Source organism: Branchiostoma lanceolatum, chromosome 12 (genome assembly GCF_035083965.1).
Source record: "Branchiostoma lanceolatum isolate klBraLanc5 chromosome 12, klBraLanc5.hap2, whole genome shotgun sequence".
NCBI classification, from domain to species: Eukaryota; Metazoa; Chordata; class Leptocardii; order Amphioxiformes; family Branchiostomatidae; genus Branchiostoma; species Branchiostoma lanceolatum.
The window spans coordinates 13,097,690-13,123,450 of record NC_089733.1 but is presented as its reverse complement, the minus strand read 5'-3'; the positions used below and the strand labels follow the sequence as shown (position 1 = coordinate 13,123,450).

The 25,761-nt window shown below is 40.2% G+C and overlaps 1 protein-coding gene across 2 annotated transcripts in view; it reads left to right on the top strand.

Annotated features, from left to right (window-relative positions):
• The first annotated feature begins 79 nt into the window (after window positions 1–79).
• LOC136446500 (glutamate decarboxylase 1-like) overlaps window positions 80–25,761 on the top strand; it is a 57,248-nt gene continuing 31,566 nt past the window's right edge. Inside the window, exons 1-5 of one of the 2 annotated variants that reach the window (XM_066444887.1) lie at window positions 80–134; window positions 5,643–5,769; window positions 13,984–14,072; window positions 14,202–14,265; window positions 23,789–23,944. In XM_066444887.1, the coding sequence (XP_066300984.1) occupies window positions 14,058–14,072; window positions 14,202–14,265; window positions 23,789–23,944 (235 nt within the window). In that variant the 5' untranslated portion in view covers window positions 80–134; window positions 5,643–5,769; window positions 13,984–14,057. Of the gene's footprint in view, window positions 135–5,642; window positions 5,770–13,808; window positions 14,073–14,201; window positions 14,266–23,788; window positions 23,945–25,761 lie in introns of those variants that run through there. The other variant, XM_066444886.1, reaches the window with a different exon arrangement.

Genomic DNA, 25,761 nt, shown 5'->3' with positions numbered 1-25,761 from the left:
TCGCAGCGACCGGAACTATCCGGATTGGGTTTCCTCAGTTTGCAGTGATCAGAATTTCAAAGAGGAGCTGGTAACGATGTATGGAGTCTACTGTACTGGGAACACCACAGAGGGAAGCAAGAGCTCAAGGATAGGTGAGCGCATATTTGAAGTTATCGATTCGTTTATCATTTCTTTGACGTCAATTCTAATTGTTTATAGGAGTTGAAGTTAGAGTGAGGTTAACTCATAATTCCACTATGTACCATAGAATCGCCATGGTTAAAAAAAATAGTGTTATTGAGGCAATCGCAAGAATGTCTTGAACACCTCAATAACTAAAGTGTGCATACATTAATAGCAAGATCTCTTCAAATTCACCTTTTTTTAACATGGGGGTTTTAGCCGGTGGAATTATGAGAGTTGACTTTACTAGATTCAATCCTTGGATCCGGATCTTCACATGTTTGAAAGGAATGGTTAACAGTATTTATTCGTTAGCTCAAGACAAAAGCTTCAGCTTCAACGGGAGGTATCGTTTTTGGTTCTGTGTGTTTGCACCTGCAACTTAATGGATTTATATGAATTTTGATTATGTTGTTAGATTTTTGGCCTCCTAGCAGCATTTTCAGGTACTGCAGCACTACAGGCCGACACCCCCTTGCGGTAAAGTCCGTAGAAAGCTGGTCAATGACCTCATTTATTATAGTGCATGATAAGGCTAGGGCTATGCCATTAAGAAATTCACAAAAACTCAATATTTGACGAAAGCATAGATCTTCGATTTATTGTTTACGGAGTAAATGACTCATGACTCTAGCTTAATTATAGTTTTATGTTGAGTAATGTTATAGACTCCTCTTTGATTTTCCTACGTTGTGTTAACTTTGATTTATTGCTTTGCTCTTTGTCCATTTGTTAGTGGCCGCCAAAGGTAAGCTTACCTGGTCGCCACTAGGTCTTCTCAATAAATGTTGAACCGATAAAAAAGGATTATGCTTGCCTGCATCGTAACTGCTCTTCTATAACTACAGTTACTTCACGTTGACTCGTCCTGTAATACTTGAATGTTCATTGTCAGTAAATGGGATCACGATAGACCTGAACAGATGTAAAATTAAGTTATGCACTCTAATAGTCTGTACGTTACATAAACCGCTAAACTAGGAGCTGCCGGGATTTCAAGTCAATTAGTATCAATCAACGTTCTGGCAGTACCGAGGTAACGTCCATGATTGATGAGTGACATGACCTGACAGTTCATCCATATATGAAACGGATTCTTTTTAATCAGTACGACTGATACTATGACAGTGCCCAAATTCTTACAGTAATTCTGTAGAACTGTATTTAATGCTGTTGATATTTAGAATTTTTAGGAAAAGTATACAGTTTCAATTTCCAAGTGAGTAGAGTGTACTTATTTCTCAGCTTAGGACTAGCATTTGGGAAAGAGCATCCGAGCGTAGTTAAGCACACACCACTACCATTAAACGCCCCCCCCCCCCCCTGCAGTATTTGCACAAAGATTTGTGGCCCAGGGGCTATTGGAGATGGACGCCACCACATGCAACATATTGTACGGGAATGGCTTTTTATTCTGCATTCTGTTGAATATATCATAACATTACCCTCAAATTCTCATCATCATGTGTCGTCCGAATTGGAACAAAAGAGATCAGTTTGATGAATTAGGAGCTGATGGCCAGATTCTTATAGAAAGCCATCAAATTTTCATAAACCGATCCACTTAACTGTTCCTCGTCCAGGGGATTTGGTACCTTATCAGTTTTGCGATCATTAGGGCTTCATCTTTTACAAATCAATCATCAATCGAAATTGTTATGTCAATGGTAATTTCTCGAGGACCACAATGCTACCTCCGTACTGTCTAAAAATTCGTTGCCATGTATTTCCTTTGATTGTACTGGCTGAATAAATAATTGAAGTTTGCAAACACTTCAAATATACTCGTCCATAAATGGGTACGGGTGATATAATGTAGCCTTGCGTTTTTCCTTTCTCTCTGGGAAGGTAGAGTCAATTTCAGCGCATGCATATCCATAATTTCTGTTATGATTTCATGGCATTAATAATACTGCCGTAGTTGTCCATCCATAGTTTGCTTTTTAAATCTGACCGTGGCACTTATCTTGTCTTTAAGTTCGAATTGAAATATCTATAAAAAAATTGCATTTTACTACACATCAATCCTACTTGATAATGTTATTGACCTTCCGATCGTATTTTCGTTTGCTTTTCACCTTTGTATTCCGTCCAATAGATCATAGGATCCTCATTTGATGCCCAAAATGTAACTGTAGGAACTGTATCCTTAGGTCGGAACTGTCTATGAAATAACTTGTTATCAGTTATCACTGACATGGTCATATTATATAAATTTCTCTCAAAAGTGGAACGAACACACTTTTGCAGTGGAAAAGGGCGATTTTCCGAACATTTTTCCCCAATCAGATTGCTTATCTATCCGCTCCAGGCATTTGACATCCCATTTACCTAATGGACAAAAGATTTACCGGGTCTCTCGGAAAGATGCATGAGGATCGTTTTCAGTCCTTAGCATTAAGAGATGACAGATCATCTTCTCTCCACCTATTTCGACCCCGATTTTCAATATCCGTCCTCCGCGGATTTTCCTTAAATGCATGCAATATTACAGTCCATTAGGGGCTCGTTTTCCGTCGTATTTTCCTCGATTACTTCACTGATGGCGCGGCCTGCATGGATATTATGTATGGAGCAACTCGGTTGCAATGAAGAGGGCGTACGTATGATTGATGACGTTGATATGGAAGCAGCTGTTATCTGTACCACAGATCGACGTAAGGGTGTGACACAGAACTGATGAACGACGCATCTCTGTGGAGTCTGACACTCTGGGGTTACGGGTGGGGGAAACTTCGACAAAGTCACTTCATAACAACAAGCTGTCAATGTGCCCCCCCCCCCCAAATAAAAAGACCTAAAAGTTTGCTCAATTTGATCTTGATATTTTTTTTTTTAGATTAGTTGTTCATTCTTATCATTAAGTATTTATTGTCAGGCGTTTCGGTTATTTGTGTTATACAGGTTCAATTCTTCAGCCCTTATTCAAATGACGTACCCGTCGCCCTAGGGGCATTATGTCTCAAATTCGAAATTTCTGTTCGTGGTTATCTTTTGATATTTCATTTCTTTTTCCACGTTATGTTGTAAATTTTAATTGAAATATCTGAAAATATAGAATATGAATTGGTCCTAAGCTATTAGGATTATTATGGTTACCTTCACAGAAGGGTAACCATATTGTTTTTGCTCGTTTCTTCTTCCTCTTCTCCGCACAAATAGGGTCAACGACCTGAACCAGACGGCTGTCACCATGGTTACTGGTAAACATCGTGGTGTTTGATTACATAATGTAGCAACAAGCTTTAGAGGGGGCTGCTCACCATATATTCAATGTGTTTAAGTTAAAGAATGAACAGAGCAGTTGTTTGTAAGGCTTACAACATGTGAAGGTAACCAATGTATTTGCTGGCAAATGTTACATGGTCTAGTGTCATTCTCTTTTAAGGCATACTTTACGTAATACATAAAGACCATATCTGAGTTTCTAAGTGTTACAATCTAGCTTTTCTCTGACATCTTGCCATGTAATGTATGGTCCAACTGTAGAGTGCAATAATTGGGATACAAATACAATTTTCCCGATAATTTGACTGACCTTATAAAGTTCTTCATTTAAAATTCCTCTGCCAAGGATTACAATGCAGGGACATCCTATTAAGGCCAACCCTAATACATGGGAGGGGGGGAGCAATAGGTACCGTTAACCAAACTGATGAATATGATAAATGATATGAATGAAGACCTTCATCGTACATTTGATTGAATGGAATAACTCGATTGTGTATTTCAGCCCTATTGAGCTCTGATAACATGATCAACAACATATTGAAAAGTCCCCAAACTGAAAAAAAAATGTTGGAGTCTTTTAAATGAAGCCATTGTTTGTCAAGTGACACCACAGGAAGAGCACAACATTTACATAATATTCAAATTCATAGGAATTACACTTACATAGGAAATATTCAATGTGCGTCACAGAAATTAACAGTATTAGTTCTCATATTGATTAGACTTATAGGATCAGAAAAGCAATTTTCTAGGGTGCTGGCGTGGCCTATTGCATTAGTAAATCTTGTTTTGTGCCTATTTTAGTGCATTTTGTGAATAGTAACACGTTATTATTTATAGAATGTGGACCTCTTTTTACATATACTTATTTGATGCTTGTAGAATTGTCGTCTTCCATCTTAAACATATTTTTTTTTGATTGTCACCTTTTATTGAGGTCATGTATTGGGAGGAGGGTTGGGTCAAGCAAAAAAAAAAACACATGTAGAATACATCCTGATGGTTGAAGTCCTAAGAACTTGTTTCGTGAATTAACGTAGACAATCTTTAAAATACATATATCAATGCGATCGAAAACAATCGAACTATTCTTGTCTCAAAATTCCCCTTGTAGTTTCATGTTAAACTTTCAATGACGTCAGCTATCAGTGGCAGTCCCCTTTGGAAGTCTTGCAAAGCAAAGATGCAAGGTTCCCCATTCCAGCTATTCATAGAAGGCACTCGACTTTACAAATCAAAACCAGTCTTGCCGAAAGATTGAGCACTACCAATGAAATTTCTATGCAAAATTTGAAGAAAAAAAACTTTTTTTCTTTCGTGTATAATCCGTCCATTCCTTTTCTTCACCATGTCATGTGGATAGATAGGATTAGCTTGCACAAGAATGTTCATCTCATTCCCAATTTTCCCCGGCACTGGGCTGTCTGATTTCATCAGCGATATCCTATTATTGATGACCCACATACCTTAATACACAGGCCTGGTGAATCTTATCTCTTGTACCATCAAATCTGCTTAACGAAGACCTGCATCTCCCGCCAAATTAGATTGGTCATCTGTTTCCTCTATTTGTGTCCTTCCGATGCGACAATGAGATTTCCATCGACTATGGCTTATCTGTGTAAGGTCGATATCATCGTTGGCCTAAGGGCTATTTTAGACTAAATGCGCAAAGTTTTATAACATATATAAAAATGTCTATAAGATAAATTCCGGAAATAAGTCGCGAATCGGGGAAGATAGTAGCAACAGAAAGCATTATAGACGTTTTCCGGATTCGTTTTTCGTAGAAATGATGCATTTAACAGACTGCTAGGAGGAGCTGTCGTATTTCGGATATCAAGCTACGAAAGCGATGTTATCGTAGCAAACTAGTATGTAAAGAAAGCACATGTAATTCAGTCTTTGATTCATTGACCTTGTATATTGTTTAGTTAAGTAGATTTGCCGTGCGGCTTCGAACGCCGGGAAACTAAAGTCAACCAACTTATAGATGAGAAAAACTAGATAGAATTACGTATACGTATAACCTCGGCTGGTTTCTACATTGGAGGGCCGAAAAAAATCGGAAAGACAAAGTCACGGAATGGTGTCGAGCGGAGTGCGCGTGCTTTGCTCCCTTTTCTAAGTTCTTCTGAACTGGGTGACAGAACATATGAAGAAGTTCCTTATCTAGTTTGACGTATTCTGACACTCGCTTGTCTTATCTGTATCAACCTGCTTCCATCTGCCCCTGTCGCTGATAGATGCCAGACAACGTCTGTGGAGTTGCTGCCTGGAGGTCCGGGTATGAACCAGGTCATCTCAGAAGATCCTCCAGATCATCAGGCTGATGCGGCAATCTCCATACCACCTTCTGGAACTTACCCCAAGGTCAGTACGTCCTTCTGCGTTACGAAAGCAAGCAACCTGTGCCACACAGATAGCCTGCATGTCTTGCATTTTAGAATGGGAAATATGCAAAAGTGCGGGGACTCCGTTCCTCTTAAAAGAGCAAAAGAACTTCGAGAGATTAACTTGCAAGATGCGGAGCGATGAAACAAATTGAAGAAAGAGTGATTACAACTGCAGGACTTTTACATGGTTGCATGTGCAGGGCAAGTACTTGATGATGGCGATGTGCTTAGTTTCTGTGTGTTTTAAACGTACTGTATGTTCTATGTTATACCCTAATATATTCTCATAACTTCTGCCTTCTTTGATAGCACTGTCCTTACTCTAACATCTGTCTCAAACATAACCATAGAAATACAGGCACTCCTCATAACATGGGAATCGCTTCATTCGGAAGCACTAGGAGCGCTGCAAATATTTTTTTAATTATTTTTTTTTATTCAATGTCTATTGAATGCTAGATACCTATAACGATCAATCCGATTCTGAATCATATTCCTAAACCCACAAAGCATGCCAAAAACATCCCGCAATGCTATGCTTGACTGGAAACAATCACCAACAAAGAGACGCAGTGCTCTACAAGCCACGTTAAGAATAAGGTCCCGTTACATATTTACAAGCAATATCAGATTCGTATCAAAATCTGACCTTACAATATGGTACATTCACCGGTAAACAGATTAAAAACCAGCCAATCAGAATCGGGTTAATAACTTGGACCTACTGTTGGGTGCAACTTCTAATGGTGTCAATGACACAGTGCTATGCAGCCAGCCGTGGTTATGTATATTTCATCGTGTACATCTTATCATGTATATTTTATGTTCTTCTTTGTGTGAGTTTGATGGTGATGTATCTCCCATGACGGAGGCAGCCAGGTGGTATTGTAGTTAAGCTTACTAAGCGTCACATTTTCATCTTTCATTTAACGCACAGGTTGTTAAGAAATTACAACGAACGCGTGCGTCATGTTTCAGACGTCATCCTGGCCCAAGCATGTTTCAAATTAATCACATATGTAAGATGATCTCCATGCTTGTCAGCAATCATTGACAAAATATTAGACACAATATTGAAGCCATAATTATAACAGTTTTGTGGCCTTCTTCAAAATGATGGTGACATTTATAGATATATATTTAACGCCCGTGGTTTATCTACTAGTATTTGGTGGCGGAAGATGAAACACTTGCATGTTTATCCAAACTTGTGTTATCTTGGTACAGAGTTAAAACTTTGCCAACACAAAAATTTAGCACATCGAATTGTCGACTGTCTCCCTCAGAGGTCAAGTGACAGATTGCTAAGGTCACGTGACCATACGAACACGTGACGTCATTCATTGGGCAAACGTGCCGAGAAGTTTATATCGCCCGCCGTTTCTGTTGGTGTGGAGAACCGATCGCCCCTTCATTAATCTACGCACGTTTTACGTTTTTGTAAATTTGATTTGTATGTTTGATAATAATGACAAATTAAGCTCGGAATATGTAATACCATACAGTCACATGTCAAATCCAGGAATAGTGGCAGCCCTGAATTAAGTAGCAAAAGGAAAAACGGAATATTGACAGGTAAATTCCTTTGGTTATAAACTTTCATTTATCAGTTTTTTCATCATCCATTGTTTAATGTTTCATCTGCCCATTTTTCGTCAACACCTTATACACGCTGGCTTTCCATTAGTGAAAAAAAGAAGAAGAAAAACAAGTCAGTCAGCCAGTTTTTCGTGTTACTTACCACAGAGGTCGAAGAACTTTGTAAATTGCAAAGTTGACATTGACAGAAACGCTCGAAAGTCAAACGCTCTCTTATAATCAGCGGAAGCACCGAAGCAGGAGTGTGTGACAAATAGCGGCACTGTCTCCCGCTGTGCGTATGAGGTGCGCTTGCTCATTAATCTTTTCCACGAAAGACGCTCTACACGATTACAGATGATAAACCGACTACTAAGTATCTAGAACCACCTCAGAAAAAATAGTGATGCCTTCAAGTACCAGATTTTTCAACCCAGAATTGTTACAGGTGTTCAAAAAAACGTTTTTCCTAGAACTACTGAAGAGTGGAATTCAGGAGCACCCTCACTTGATAGCTTTAAAGAACGCTTACAGTTTTCATTTAGGTGCGCGTGCAGAAAAGCTTGAACTATGGTAAATCTTCAAGTGGTTATGTAATATTTTGCAACAGAACTAGCTGTTATGCAGTATCGTCTCTGCTCTTTCATGACCGTCCTAACTTGACTCGCTGTAGAGTTTGATGCATAAAAAGTCGTATACATTTTGCCCTTAGAACACCATTGTGAATGCCAAGAGTCTAAAGTCGCGAGTTGTGCGTCAAGCGTATTCAAGAGTCGCAATTTTCCTTCTAATAACCATCACTTTAGTCGAAGTTTCCCGCACAATCGTTCCATAATTGTTCTCGTGCGTAGGTTATGGCCCGTTTAACCCCCAGCAAAAGAGCGCTTGACTATTCCAGCACCGTCGGCGTACAATACATCGCAATCACACAACTTCAAACCAAATGGAACGCTCACTTGAAGTTAGTTATTCAGAGTTCGACAGTGTTAAAGTGATCACCTTAGAAGTGATGTTGAATGAGTGATGAGTTTGCTTCAACTGGATTTAAGAACTAACGTCTCTCCATGCAAAGTCGTGGCGTCGCTTAGTATACCGTGTTGCCTCAAGTTGGTGACTAGATTTCTTTTACGTCTTCTGGTGGTAGCACAAATGGTTCTAAAAGTTCACGTAGTTGGAATTTCATTGTGGCGATTCTCTTCCCCCATTAAAATGTATCTTAGTATGCAGCGATACAAAACATTTGAAGGGATATTCCTCTTGTGAAGCAAGCTTTCTAACTGGTTTTACAATTCTTAAGTTACTACTTATTCTAAGACCAATTAGATAAACATTAAACAAAATATTTAGTCAGAACGGGTTCCTCACAGGTATCCAAAATGAGGTAATTCTAATTCTATTCATATTTCTAATCATCTATTGATCATACAACTTGGCAAACTTCTTTAGTCTTTTTACAGTTTTACTCGATACCGGTTTCTTCCATTCCAATGCTAAATTCAAGTTTCTATCTATTCCAATGCGAAATTCAGATTGCGTCCGATGGATTCAGCCCAAATGTTAAGTGCTACTGTGGGGGGTGGCTGATGGAAGTTTCCAGCCACTGTCAAAGGAACGCTGGCAACGTGCAATTTTACTAGTCCGACTTCTCCGCCTAACGCCATTACGCTGTGACGCAGGCCCCGTTTAATCTCCAGTGACTGATTACGGTTCCTCCCCACGGAAGTCGGCAGTACTAACTACAAACCATTTTGCGCGGGGAAATCACTCAGCTAGGGGATCAGGAGCAAGCGCCAGGTCGATTTTATGTCCTCTACGCATTTCTTTCATCTCCCGAATGGGGAAACTTTCGCGACAGGTGAAGCATATAGAGACGGTTAGATAACAGTGGTTTCCGCACTGTCTTACACTCTCGGATACTGAGGCCGCCTACTATTTTTATCGAACGTAGACCAAAGAATTACTATGCAAAAAACTTTCGCGACAAGCAGAGCATATAGAGATGGTTAGATAGCAATTGTTTCCGTACTGTCTTACACTCTCAGATACTGAGGCCGCCTTTTATTTGTATAGAACGGAGACCAAACAATTAATTTGCGAACAAAAATTCGCAAAAGGCAGAGTATATACTGATGGTTAGGTAGCAGTGGTTTCCGTACTGTGTAGCACTCTCAGTTTCATTATAGTTTTAGTGAACGTACACCGAACGATTGAACGTATACACGTACCGAACCATGCAAATTTGTTTGAAGGTCGCTGTATCAAATTGTACGAAATGTTAGCAGAGTTGCATCAACTACCATCAAACGGGAGCCAAAAATATACATTTTTTGTTTGTTTAGAGTAGCCCAAACGCCAAAAATACAAAATTTGACACTTAAATTTGCTAACTACTGAATTGTCATTGATAAGTTAGTATTTATAGTAGACCATTTAGAAATGGTCGTAGCTACAGCATATTTCGAACTAGACGAGCATATTTTCAATTATTTTCCTTTTGTTATTTCAGACTTTGCTGTCCGTCAGTCTTTGGGAAATTCGTATCGATACAGAGATGAATGTTTTATATGATGCGAGTTTGCCAATTATATTAACCTAAAGGCAATGATTTGTCGACTAAGATCCAGCACAAATACTTAAAATGTTGTCCGTCTGTCGATGAGAATACTAAGTAGTCGATCGGAAGTTGGATCCAAACTAATTAGATAACAGTCCTCTACTTTCAAGTCTATAGAGGACATAGTTAGCCTCTCAAATGTCTCTCTAAATATTCAGATCATCACCAAAGGCATCTTGACGGAATCCTTCCCCACGCAATGTGGATAATGGCCTCTCAAGCCCTGCTAAGTCTCGACGCTTATGGAAATCGCTGTACAGCCTTCTCGCCTTGAACCATCCTAGCTCGTGCGGGAAAAGGTCATTGATCCCGATGCCTCCACGGAGACAGGATGAAATAAACTAGATTGTAAAGTTAATGGCTCGAATGTAGAGCTCTTATTCTCAGATGCCCTTCGATTGGCACTACGTATACGGCAAGACAGTTTGTTTGAAACGTCGGCATTGTACATCTAAGATACATATGAATTGGAGCATATTGTGCACGTTTCACATACCTTTCTTTCATCTATATGTTTCTCTCTTTCCCTCTCTCTAAATCTCTCTCCCTCTCTCTCCCTCTTAAGAGTATATAGAGAAAACGCAGCGTTACTCATATAATGTATGGAAAGTGGAGTATATTGTTCATTCTAACCCAAACCCCACCCATCCCTCTCTCTCTGTCCAAATGATATCTGATGAAAACACAATGTTATGTACATATCCAAGATAGAGAGAAAGTGAAGTATATTGTGCATTGTATCCCATACCTTACCCTCTTTCTCCGTCTGTCTAAATATGAAGAAAACACAACTTCACATATCTATAAGATACAGAGAAAATGGAGCATATTTTTCATTCCATCTCCACCTCTCTCTCTGTCCCAATCTCTCTCTCTCTCCCTCCCCTCTCCTCTCTTCTCCTCTTCTCTTGTGAATAAGTAAAGAAAGCATGACTTATACCCAGACATTTTTCGTTAGCCCTACACAGCTTACCTGGGTCTGTCTTCATTGTTAATGTTACTCTTAAGCTGGCATCACCCGCAGTCACTAATGTACATTTCTGTCGACACCATAAGTAGTGCCATTTAGGCGCTTAAAGGCGATACTGTGTAGATTGTGGCAGTAAAAAGGAAAACGTAGACATAAACGGTCCGTTAGAATAATACGACTTACATTTAATCTTAAAAACTGCCGCATTTTCAGAAACATACAGTTAGTTATATAGTGTCTATTGACTCTTTTATTTCCCGCCATGGACATTTTGCCTTTGGAAGGTCGTTTGTAACTTTTATCTGCACCGCACGGTGCTCTATCAGTTAATTCCTGGACTTGACAGGGATAGTGAGTGAGCTCCATTAAGGCAGTAATGAACATGCTGTCGAACGGTTTATCGCGGGGATGTGCTCGAGTGAAGTCTCTACTGAATATTTCCGCACAGTAAAACGTGACAGCGGTAAGCAAACGGCATGTGGGTTTCGTCTGAAGTTAATGAAAAGCATGAACTAAACATTATGATGATGGTGAGGATGATGGAGATGGTGAAGAGGAGATGGTGATGATGGAGATGGTGATGATGATGGTGGTTGTGGTAGTGATGATGGTGATGGTGATGATGATGGTGGTTGTGGTATGATGATGATGATGATGATGATTGTGATGATTGTGATGATGAAGAAGATGGTGATGATGATGATGATGGTGATTGTGAAGGTGATGGTGATGATGATGATGATGGTGGTGGTGGTGGTGGTGGTGATGATAATGATGATGATCTCTAGCAAATAAACTAATATACGCGTTTGGAACTGAGCAAAAAATTATTGAACGACTCGAGTACGTACAGCGTGTAGTTCGTTCCCTTAGACACACACAAACATGTAGGATGTTTATGTCAGGGTATAGATTGGACTGTATTTGCAGATACTCCGATTCGGGATCTCATTCTGCCGGTAGAGATCCATGTCGGAGTCTTTAGATTTAAACAAAACTTTTGCAAGTTCGATTGCTGTTACTTGGACTAAAATGGACTTTAGAATGTAGGATTCATAAATGTGGTGAAATCCTAACCCATTCCTTGCATCCTGATCGTAGTCTCGGTCTCCAATGAGGAATCGTCGACTCCGACAGATCGTGATCTACCCTGACACATGTATCAAACAGTCTATCGTGTGTTGGGATGTAGTTTTTTTATTGAGTAGTCGATTCACAACTATTTGCCAATCAATTTAGCATAATTCCTTCATCTCCTTGGTGTACCTATCTAATTTTCGAACGAATAGTTTGAATGGGAATGGTGGTCTTATTTTTCTGTCTATTATTACATAACAACTTCACCGCAAGGATAACGCATCTTACTCATATTGTATTATATGTGTATGTATCTAATACTGCCACCTAGAATCAATTTGAGCACACATCCAGCTTACTAAGTCGTTGAAGCATGCTTCACGCTAGACTGCAGCATTTTTCATCCACCGTTTCAATGGTAAATTGAAAGGGCGAGGTAACCTAATAGTGTCGTCTCGATTTCTCTTCCGCTGCTCAAAAGGCTCGGTTGCACATCATCTCATATAACCTGTACGCATATTTTCCTTATGATAAATTCCTTACAATAACCATTTGTTTTCGGTGTGTCTGTTTGTTATATTCTTGTGTGCCCGTAGTCATTTGGATACTCTGCCCGTAGAGTGGCAGGAAGTGATTGGGAAGATGGCACCACTGCAAAGGTCAAACTTTTGAGAGTGACAGGAAGTACAGTTCAGAGATGTTAGAAGTAGTCGTTTAACGGACATGACAGGCAGTCCAGGTCATGGGGTCAAAGGGAGGGGCTATTGTTTTTGTGTGTTTTTTTTGCTTTCGCAGTTAAACGTTTTCGATATGCTAGTCGCGTTCATCCTAGTGTGGCAGGAAGTACAGTTCAGAGGTGTTAGAGATAGTCGTTTAACGGACATAACAGACAGTCCAGGTCATGGGGTCAAAGGGAGGGGCTATAGTTTTTGGTCTGTTTTTGCTTTCGCAGTTAAACGTTTACGATATGCTAGTCGCGTTCATCCTAGAGTGACAGGAAGTAACCAATTCATACATGTTAAGTTAATCAGAATTTTTCAGCTACATTTTGTTACACAAGGCATACGAGAAGCTCTAAATATTTCCCAGAGGCATGAAGTCTTCGAACTCTTCATGTTGTAGATGCGACGATGGTCATGCTCGATGAAATCAAAATATATTTGGTGGTTCCCCGCGACTGCCAAGCAACAATGTACGGGCGCACTTTGTTCACATGACCTTCTTGTGATAGCGCAGCTTTTGGGTATTTATTGCTTCTTTCATTTGTGTCTGATTTAGATTTTGATCAAGCATTAAGTCGCCTAGTACAGTAGTGACAACCTAACTAGATAACTTTAAACAACGTTAGCTGTATAAAGGTTGGGTGTGATAGGTCGTCCCGTGTGTTTCGTATACAAATATAATTTGCTCTAAAATGATAACTGTCAGTCAAAAGAACGTTATTTTAACTGACCAAATATATTCACATAATCAAGTGTAGCTATGTCTTGACAACTGTGCCTCACTATCCCGACTTATACATTTATGAGGGTATGTATATTCATACTATTCATACTTGATAAAAAGTTCTCCTGCGGTTTTGCTCCTGCACCTGCAGTTTTGCATAATTTTGTATCATGTTTATTCCTTCCTGGAAATAAGATACAGCCTCTCTAGCTGTAAAGCCGTGCATCTGACGCTGTCGAGATGCGTGGGTAATAGTTCTGTACGTAATGACTATAGCGTCATCCGCGTGACTTTCCCAGCTCTTTTATTCATCGCAACATAACTAAACAAAAACCCGGCGCTACAGTTTTACACGACCAAGCGAGCGTTACTGAAACAGCATTTCCGTTTGGCCCATTTTTCCATATCCACCCCAAGATAGTCAGTACTTTTCCACGTTGCATTGAGATTCATCACAGTCCCCGTATATACGTACATGTCTGATTTCCTTTTACTTTCATGTCTAGTGGGATGAAGCAAAGAAGAAAACACTATCTAGTTACCATTCACATCTGCCAGGAAAGGACTCCAGCAATAAGCAATGGCAAGAAAGGAAGTGAGTTGGTTTTTATGCCTTTTCCTTGCTGTCGTTGTAATTCCCTAGAGTGTTCTCCAAACGTTTTGTAGCCACTTGTAGTAGCTGATGTTGTAGCAAACGTGTTACACATGTATCTATTTCTATCAGGATGACGAGAGAAGACAAGAGATATGTGCCGGTGCTTGTTCTGTGTTCACCAAGCTCATAAAAGGTAAGGTGAATTTATTCATGCCTTTTCTTCCGTTTCATCATGACTTGTCAAGCTGAGAGATTGAGAAGGAATATTTCAAATCCCCCGCTGTGTGAAAAAAGAACCGTTGATCCTCAGCAATTTGCATTTTGAAGGAAAAATTAATTGCAAACAAGATTTGTATGTTGTGAAACACTAGCGCATTTACAGCAGGAAATACAATCTTCCTGTTTTCCCTCATTTATTGATGCTATATTTTACCCCCAACGGAATATAAAGATGAATTCACAAACACTTAAGCTTTCATACTTAGTACGGAGAGTTGACATGCTACATTTTTCATACGTCCATATTCCTACTGAAGCCAAGCGTGCATCACCAAAGCTTTTGCTGTGAAATATGTAAATTATTTGTGTGTTCCTCATGTGGTATTTAACGCTGGTTTTTTTTGCTCTCCTTAAAAGTGTAATGACGATCACATGCGGTCAACATAGTTCGGATCTATACGTTTAATATCCTGTACTTGAATCAGTGTCAGTACTGACAAATGTTCTTTCCTAGAATTGTCTTGATTCCCGTAATCATCTAATCCATATCCAAGTGATGCAATTCATGATTTCATGCCATGTCCATAATCAAAAGACGCATGAAGTAATATGATTATAAAGTTTTCTTCTCGCTGGTAGATCATGTCTTTTTGAGTTTTAGATGTTCTAGCATGACTTGAAATGACAATTGAAGCTCCTGTAGTTATATCTATAGCGCGCCGATGCAAAATCCCTGTTGGGACTTCTTTCCGTGTAACTTTTTACTGACAATGAACATTGTTCGTTAATAGTTTCATCAGGTTTGTAAATCAATCGGTATCGAGTTATTTTTCCATAACCCAAAGTATCTCATATAATCATTTCCATGAGGAGGGTATACGTAGCAGAAGTCCTACCGATACATCGGTAGGTATTATACTCTTTTTGTTGTACAGAAAGAACTGTATCAAGTGATTTGCGTTTTTACATTTTCATGGTCCTTCTTTAGATACACACTGTCACTGTAAATTTCATATTTGGTGGTCTAAAACCTGCAAAACTTTGTCTTTGAGTAAAAAATCTCGTATTGGTGATGTTAAAGTGATATTTTCTCTGAACTAGTTCCTGTAAGAAAATATTTCCGTTTTCCAAGTAATAATGAATGTGTCTCAAGGCTTCGCTTAAAAATCTGTACCTAATCTCTGAGAGAGCCACCGTGGTAAAAGAAAATAGAAATGAATAACAAAACGTGTCAGTGATGATTTGTACACTAGTATGTACATAGTCATCGTTTACATCATTAGATAAACATGGGGCGACCAAGGAACGAAATTGAATTGAATACCACGGTAACCATTGCATAAACAACTGCTGAGTCATGTTATACTTCATCCAAAAGTTTGGCAACGTCTGGTCCTTGTAACGTAGGAAAAGCATGCTGATTTTGTCACCGCAGAACACACATCAGTAGTACATTGATCAATGCACCTTGAAATTAGATGAAGCGCCACATGTTCTTTATCTATCTTGCTGAGGATTACGCCGTGAAGACTTTGGCCTTACCTAACCTCACCTAACCTGATGTCCTCCCTTGCCTTTGAGATAACTCAAATTGCCTTGGACGTATTTTAGCTTTCAAATGTACTTGAAAGGCCTGGCCAAGGTATGTGTTTTAGCATGCTTGCTGCATGTAAGATTCCATACTGTCACTGCACGGGTAAGATCTTCATATATCAAATGTATGCTAGCCTTTATTGTATTAGTGATTAGGATGTCAAGTTTTATTCTATGCTTCTATTTTGTATTATGTTTAAGAATTCTTGCCATACTTTGTACTATGTACAATAGCAGAGCAATAAAGTTCTTCTATAAAATCAGCTTGTTTTCAAACACATGCAAACACACACACACAAACACACACACACACAAACACGCACACAGTCACAGAAACACACACACGCACAAACACACACAAAACGCATTGTGTCAGACAGATCCAACTGCCAACAATAGTGTCTACGGACCTTATTCAACACAATCGGTACGGATTCCAAAACCGATCCACTGATGCTTTCATCAAGTTCTTACTGTTTTCGTCTTTATTACATTATCATCATTATGTTCAGTATACGTACATCGTACTTAAAATATTCAAAATCATTTGGACAAACAATTTGACACTCTTGTCCGGACATGAACTGTATGGTCGTTAATGTCGCACCATTTTGAGGCAGCGGCATAAAAGATATACCGCCGTATTGATGAACAACCTCACACGAATTCCCATCGACTGCATTCCATACGTAATCGTGCGTCCTAAATGTGAGGCTATGTTTACTGCATGTCTATTTCACACACGCTTAGTGTCGGCCATAAACGGGCATCTCATCGTAAGAATTCCGCGGGGTCTTTCTCATAAACACTGCACAAAAACCTCCGGACAAAGATGATGCTTGGTATTTATGAGCTGGCCTGAACTTTGATCTGCTATTACCTCGTAAGGTAGAGGTTCGTCCACGTCGAAAATTACTTCATAATTACCCTCATCCCATAGCATATGAAACCTTAATAGGCAGACTACTGTCACTCAATTTTTTATAGCCCGAAAGAGTCTGCCAGCCCGATATGGCACCATATGAAGTATCGGCGAAATACCTTTCAGAGTGGGACGCTGATGACCAGTTTCTGCGGGTCTTCTCCCGCACTTAGCAGGGTTGGATGCCTGGCGCCATATGGACTGCGGTAGATTTTGTAGCTTAGTTTGAGAATCCTTTGGCTAACGTCCGATTTCCATGCCGGCATTCAGGATAAAGCAACTACAGTTCTTGGTTGAGTACTTATGGGGTTGCTTTTTTCTCTACGACATCTTCATCATGTTCAGAATATTTGTTTCATTAAAGTGTCCATTTATCATATCAGCTTACAATATAGCTATTAGTAAGTTCGTTTCTTCGATCGTGTAATGTAGCTAGTTTGGTTTATGAGTACTACCCATCCTTCATGTCGTCACTGTAGGTGTTCTATTGATGATACAATAAAGGTCACTCAAGTATACGTGATGTTGCCATGGCAATATGTAAATCAAGGTCGGACAATGGATAGATAACAACTACTTAGACTTCCGACGTTGTCAATGCCGCCGTACTATTCAATACTTTGACGTAAGCAGGATGCACTCAGCGTTGTACGGAATATGTGATTACGTACATACTGTAAAAGAACTCGAACATTAAGCAGAACACCCACACTCTATCCCAAGTATATTCATGTCAGGAATTTTAGGTTGAAAGAGATTTGAGAATAAAGTCACATGTCTATTGAAATCCCGATTGCTACACTTAAACGTTGCATATTTTATTCCATGAGGCTTTTTGACGGGAACAAAAACAAGGCCTGCACAAATGAAATTTCCTGCAACATTTGCTTAGATAATAAGAATCGACTTTTGCGTCTTAGATATCTACGTCACTCACCCACTCTCACAGTCACACACGCGTCAACGTGACGCCAAAACAATATTCATGTGCAAAAATAATCTGCCTTTCCAAGTCTCCTGATGGTATCTGGGCACAAGGCTAAAAGATAGCGATCTTGAAAAAGAACGAAGACATTCCATTATCTTGTCTGCCTTCTCCAGGCGGTCGAGTTTATTCCAACTCTTCAGGGCCCCGTGTAGATTATCTGGCTCGTGGCGGTTATCGCCTTGTTATAAGATTGTGTAGGTCGCAGAAGTCAACCTCTTCCTAGCCAGATCCACGTTAATATACTCACACCCGCAGAGAGCTTGAATAAATGTGTTATTTTCTCTAAACACCATGGTCAAGAAGTTCCTCTAAGAAGATGGTATTGAATATGTAGCCAGGTGGTCCAGGTTTGCTTGAAGATTGAGAGATATTTTTAGATAAAGAATATACTTTCCATACTGTCATTTGTCGTGCTTTAAGTAATCGGTCAGGGACTTTCAAGTAGTTCTAAAATGAAAACTGTGGACCATATAGTTTAGCAGAAGGACGTTTTGTCCTTGAAATGCCCTTGTATTGTAGCAAGATGCTCTGAAAAAGGACGCGTGCATGCTGCTGGTAAATAAGGCGACGGTTTAATCCTCATATTTATTCATTTGTAAGTTACCATAATTTGTACAAGTAATCATACCGTTAAGTGCTTCTGTTGCGAGGCAGAATGAAATAAGGGTATAATTAAATTAGCAGGGTGACAATTTGCCTATATCAAACACTTCAAACTCTTCAGAATGTCAAATATACTGGCTAATAGTTTCAGTGTTGTTATTTCTTTACCTTTCTTTGGTAATGAAAACTAAATCTTCAGTTTACAATACATATGTAGTTTCCAACAAGCTAAGCTATGCTGTTTATATTTTTGCCAATGAAATATGAATTAAACATTCGTTACACTGTTCACCTTTTCTACCGTAATGTTATTCAGAAATCCTTCATCAATACTTTTCAACTTGTTTAAGATTTGATTTTTTTTCTTCAATTGTCAAAAGAGAAATTTTCCTGACACACGGTTCACCACATAACATTTTTCGTTTAACGTTTCAGGTTACAAGAAGTCTAAACATCTGTGTTTGATTTGACAGATTTCTCCATTCAGACCCATTAAACATATCACAACAGTTACTTTTTTCATAGGTTCTTTCTAAATTTTACATCAATTGTTTCATAGTGTGGTAGGCTTCTTCATCGTACCATGCTTGCTATGAAGTCTTTCCGTCAGGAACATGATTATAACATAGTGCATCAATACCTATACACATTCATGACATTGCCGCCAGCATTGACAATGACATCCGAACGTATCATCCACCCAGAAGGATTAGAACTAAGCTCTGCTGTCAACGTAGCTACTTCTCAAACTTTGCAAAGTTACTCTTGAAGTGTACTTCTCCCAAGGGCAAAAACGCTAACTTTAAGCCGAGCTTTTTGCATTGACCTTTTCGTGTCTGCTAAGAGTAAATGTTAACGCTGGCGTCGAGAATCCGCATCGTTCGTGCGTGGAGGATTGTCTTTGTATGGTCTCTCCTATCGCAGTCGACCACCTTACTCCGCGGAACCAAGACGAATCCGCTTTAAGAGCCGACTGGCATTACAGAGCTTGGAGGTAGCATCCACACAACAATGTACGCGATTACATGTAGAGCTCCGTTACTTAGAGCATGCGTCATCGATGAGCTGCTGAAGGACATTCGGTACAACCTGTCGAGATGATTCATCCAGTTAGCGAGAGGGATGGCGGGCAAAACTGGAAACTGTCAATCCGCAAACGTGCGTTGCCATAAAAAGTACGCAGGAAAGTCGACAGAGTTTGCCCTCGTGGAATGAAATGTGAAACGGAGTCTTTTACCAGATTCCAGAGGATGTGCTGAAGAATTCTCTATGATCAATGTTTCATGCTGTGCCGCGAATCCACAGATTACAATTGAGGTCATAGCCCTTACTGGCAATTTAGCTTTGCCTTGTAGCTAGAACTATAATCACTCAATTGCAATGTTGGGATTTCTTCTTTTGAAGTGCCTTGAGCTGGAAGATCTGAGGTATCAGCATCTTCCCTTTAATACTGGCGTTGACGCACTCCGCACATTTTTGCATCCGACTGCCAGGTTTATCACGTCGGAATGAACTAAACTTGGGGATTAACTGTTGTGCACAGCGGCTTTGAAAACACTTACCGACTGACGGGAGTTTTTGGGAAGTAGGTGGTCTGATGGAAAGAAGATGGCGCCGGGCTCTGCCAAGGGCACCTTTGAATGTCAATGCTTTGTGTTTATAAAGCAATTGCAGATTCTATGGTTACATAAAAGAGGTATATGTGCAGTGAGTTGCCAACTTTTGCGGCAGTCAACAACCTTCATATTTCTACACAAAGGAATCTTTTCTTTTTGTTGTTGCTTATGGTATTTATTGCATGCCAATCATCTACCTACAGCTGTAAATCTTAGGACCCGGTAACATTCGTCGTATAATCGTCGTACGATTGCAAACTAAGGACATTCTTATAGTCGTGCATGTATGGTATAGAATTTAGCTGTCTTGTGACGAAAAGGCTGTCTTAGGTCCCTGTCGGCGGTTGGCTCTGTATCAGCCTGCTTAAAGATTGTACGACATCAAAACCAAACGACGACCTACGGCGAACGTGGTTTACCCACGAACGTGCTTTGCCCACAGACTGACCAGGATGCGACGCCATAGTCTTGCGATACTGACGGCTGCCAACTTCATAGCTTTGCCCTTTGTCCGTTTCCGCACCGCATACTTTATACTTCACTCTGATCTAATTGGTTTACGTGTTTAAAATCGCCTCCTGTCATCAGTGTAGTGTAGTTATTGAAGAGAACTGCTCGAGCTCAGGCTTTCTCAGAAAGTCCCACTGAGTCACCCACGCGTGTTTTATGAGTAGGTCTTTTTAGCAAAGCCTTAAACAAAGATGTCTTCCTGTGTATCGGGATACGGAGTCATGTACGCCGACTTTTAATGACTTCCTCCTATCAATGCTGTTGCATGGCTCCATCTCTCTCCAGGATGTTGCCGTTCACGCATAGGACCTCATTTTGGCTCTTATGACCCCTAGCTGTGACAATGTTTACAATGAAAACATAACACTGCGGCACGGTGGCTTTGCTGTTAGGGATGTTGACTCAGAACCTGGAGGTACCGAGTTCGAACCTTTGACAGGTTCCGTCATGGGGTGGTTTTCTGTGTATTCATTGGAAACAAACGTACACATCGAGTGCCTCATATCGTATTGACATTCATTCATTCACAATGTATAAAAAGTTTATTTCTTGCAGCCATGGTACGCGTAGCCATCGTACAAAGTTAACGTCACGGCATTTTCATCCATTCTTGACTTTGTTTTGTCACATATCCACAAGATACAGGTGGATAATATGCAAATTCACATCGTAATGGGGCACTCAACCGGTATATTCAGTATAGATATACATTGCCAATTGCAACAACCGCAGGAACTACTAGTATGTGAAAAGTCACAGTATGAGCGACAATGGGGGAAGGCGAAAGAGCGACTCTGACAGCCTTTGCAGTACATGTGCAAACATATTGACACCGAACTCAAATCGCCACAACAAAGAAGATGGCAGCCTTTTGCAATAGTTAAAATGATGCATATGCTTCAACAAAATATATGCATTCTATCTCATTTTCAGCTACAGTCAAACCTTTACAAGTGACTATCTTTGTATAAGGCCATTATGACTCCAAGCAGATCTACACCGGTGCAAAAATCGTATAAGCTAGCCAGAGAAGGTCCGTCAGGCACCGGTAGGATCTGCCACAAGACGGAACAGAACAAGGTTATCAACCGGTACAGGGAGGGGCAGTCTTTTGAGAAAGTTGTCTCTGCTCCGCCTCGTGCCTGCAACGTGAAAATTGGCAGCGATGATCATTTTACAACCTAAATCTGTGACGAACCCAGCCGGCTAGCTTATACGACTTTTGCACCGGTGTAGATCTGCTTGGAGATTACGTTATGACCACTTTGCTGATCCTTCAAAATTTTCCCATTGACAAGCATCAAGAACCCTGTCTATAGCGTTCATCTGTCTACTGTATGTGGCAACCCTCGTCAAACCTTTTGGGTGCACTAAAAAGGTAAATTCATAAGGTAATCCCATCTATAACCTTTTTAAACCTCCCCAACCAAAGTCAGGTACCCAGTTTTACATATGGGTGGAGTGAGGAACGCCTTTCCTACTGGCACAATATCGGTGACATAACAGGATTCGAACCCAGGACATACCCTACCCTTTCGCCACACTTCCCCACTATGTACTAATGCACTAGTAGTGCACTAGTAGTCATTAAAGACAGTTTGAGCTGCACCATCCCTAAGCCAAGGTTGGCAGGTTTTAGCATAACGTTTGACTCTTTCGTGACAACGAATCGGTGACGAGCGCAATCATACAGAAACGTACATAGTCCTCCGCCGATCTGTTCTTGATATTGGAATGGTGCTTCCTCGAGAATTGAGACTTAGCGTTTTACTTTTCAAAATTCTGTTGCCATTTTCATAGAAACTTAATCTACTGCTTAGGTGGAAACTATCTTTGAACTCCAAATATAAGTCCGTCTGCTGCTATGACATCGCAATGTATTATTGCATTTAGAAAGCGTTGTGAATACCTAAAAGGCTTGTCACCGGTAGTCCTTTCTTCTTTTTGTTATGTGTATTGATTGGAATTTATGTTCCGCTCTTTCTTTGATGTTTGACGACCGTGCAGCAATCCTGGCCTTGCCCCCATTTCGCTGTGCTCTTGTGACAAACATAATTGGCTGGCCAAGCGACAACAGACCGTGCCCGCACGCAAGGAGGGCCACCATTACTTTTTCATGTCGCCATGGCGGTCTTTCACCCACCCACGGACCTCATTAACATGCAAATTCTTAATCAATACATGAACCTGTTGATACTTAAGCATATCCTCTGCTGAAATGGACCGCTTTAAGGCATCATCTCTCTCTTGGCTCGAGAATTACCGTTCAATTTGTCCCTCCTTTGATGTGACTAAAGCCGCAAGATTGATGCACTGGAATGTACGTTTTCTCCCGTAAAGTGCTTCTCTAGGTCATTCACTCCGTCTCTGCACCACCAAAATTCTCACTTTCTTCTCTCACTCTTTGGTTTAAGGCAAAAACCCGGTACCTACATACGAGCCATATATATTTATGGACACAGGATGATTGGTTTAATTCTGCTGCAGTCCTTTCGTATCCTATAATTTGGCCTTCTTGTCAATATTTAAACAGTCCATCTAAATCATCTGCCGTACGCTGATTGCATGAGTACGAGGTCTTCGCTTCTCGTGGGCGTGGTTTCGCAGTTCTATTACCACCGCGAGTCCTTTTGAATGCTGAGTGGTCCAACGGTAACAACATTATCATACATGGCACCCTGGGTGTGACGTCAGCGAAAATTCAAAACGTAACGGTTTTTAAGGAGGGTGACGGGAAGGAGCCAGCTCCAAACAGCACCTGCACTCAGCACGATAAGGCACACATCCTCGCGCGCACCCATCGAACGGAAACCGCCCAGCGCTGCATCGATCTAGAGTACTCGGCCATCAAACGGTTTACGACTAAAAAAGGAGGCCAGTTCCCAGATAAACAGAATTCGACCAGACGAAATTTTTACCGCGAAAATAACTGACGAAGAGCACTACTGATTTCGAACTGCAAAATCGTCCGCAGAATCTGAAAGCGGCTATAATCTCGACCTTATACGATTCCAACAAGCTACTAAATTCCTCGGAAGTCTACTAAAAATCACATTCAGTGTCCACTTCAAAGGGACAGGTTTTACGTCCTAATTCCGCTTGTAAAAATTGTAAAAACTCTCATCCGTAGGCTTTGCAGTGTACATAGCTTCGGCTTTACTTAAAGCAGTCACCACGGCTCCTATAAACAACACTAGCGATTCCACCATGCGCACCGGCAGGGTCCCGCAAATGACACGGTTTCGAACCAAATCTGTTGACCTAGGGTTTCTCCATCGCGACAACACCATCAGCGAGGAAGACGACATGCCGGCGGGCAAGGACGCACTGAAGGGACGGTCAGGGTCACTCGAAGGACCCGACAACATCATCGGCGAGGAATCCCGCAACAGCTTCGACTTCGAAACAGCATATGCCAGAGGTAGGCTATTATCATCATACCATCATAGTACATGTATACAACATGTAAGGTTTTGATATGATGCACAGCATAGTTTGTTTGATGAGCATATGTTACTACGGCAGAACATCCTTCAGGTAGATAGACAGCTGATATTGTTACCTCCAAAACGTGTATACGTAGGTTACAACATACCCATACCAGCATATTACACGTATACGGTGTGTAATCTTTAGATATAAAACACAGCATTCTTTGTTTGATAAACATATGTTACTACGGCAGAGCATTCTTCAGCTACTGACATTGGTGCGTCCAAGATGAGCATATATAAATGTCTGCTATTACAAAATTGATAATAGGTATAGTTATTCCTTTGAGATTTCGCAGGACGTTCAGATCGACAAAGGTAAGTCATGAAATATTCTGTTGATTGTACTTTGCCGTAAGCTAAGCTAATCTGGTAACGTTTTTCACATCTGTGCACGCGAAGGCCGTACGGTGCATCGGTATCTATAGTCTGATGTAACGTCTGATAACGTTAAATGTCTAACCGTTTGTCACAGCGTTGAGTTTGTCGCAAGCAAACGTACCTTGTTTATGTAGTCCGGGGTTGGTATGGAAAATATGTACTGCCGACTGTCAAAATATGTAATCTCGTAGAAAAGAAACATTTTGGACCCAAGTGACGCTCAGTATACATTCCTACCGGTCCCCTTTGGGAGCAATCTTGATCAGTTTTTAAATCAGATACATCAATCTTTAATAATTCTGCCAAGATAGCTTTAATGATGCGCAAATATAAACGAGGAATAATTGTCTTCCCATCAGTTTGTATTGAGTATGTATCAACTGCAATGATAACCGTGTCATTGAAAGAGTGTTTATGTTGCATAAAAATTGAACACTGTCTTATGAGCCAGAAAAATATGGTCTCGTCAGTATGTATTGAGAATGTATGTACTAATAATTATAACTGCACAATGATAACCGTGTCGATGGAAGAGTGTTTATGGTGCATAGCAATTGAACACTTTCTTTTAAGCCGGAAAAATAAAGACTAATCATTAATTCACTGCAACATAGGAGAAAAAAGTACTGATTTATCGGCAAAGTAGATGTATGTATGTATCAAATGCAATGATAACCGTGTCATTGGAAGAATGTTCATGTTGCATAACACTTTCGTTTAAGCCGTAAAAATATCGACTTATCATTCATTTACTGCAACATGGGAGAAAAACAGTACTGATTCATCGGCAAAGTAGATGTTTCCGTCAGTATGCATTGATAATGTATCAAATACAATTATAACAATGTCATTGAAAGAATGTTTATGTTGCATAGCAATTGAACTCTTGTTATGATCCAGAAAAATATGGTCTCGTCAGTATGTATAGGGTATATATCAACGATCTGCACAATGATAACCGTGTCGTTGGAAGAGTGTTTATGGTGCATAGCAATTGAAAACTTTCTTTTAAGCCGGAAAAATGTAGACTAATCATTAATTCACTGTAACGTGGGAGGAAAAAAGTACTGATTCATCGGCAAAGTAGATGTTTCCGTCAGTATGCATTGATAATGTATCAAATACAATGATAACAATGTCATTGAAAGAGTGTTTATGTTGCATAGCAATTGAACTCTTGTTATGATCCAGAAAAATATGGTCTCGTCAGTATGTATTGGGTATACTGCACAATGATAACCGTGTCTGTGGAATAGTGTTGGTGCATAGCAATTGAACACTTTCTTTTAAGCCGGAAAATATCGGCTAATGATCATTCATGTGCTGCAACATGGGAGGAAAACAGTACTGATTCATCGGAAAAGGA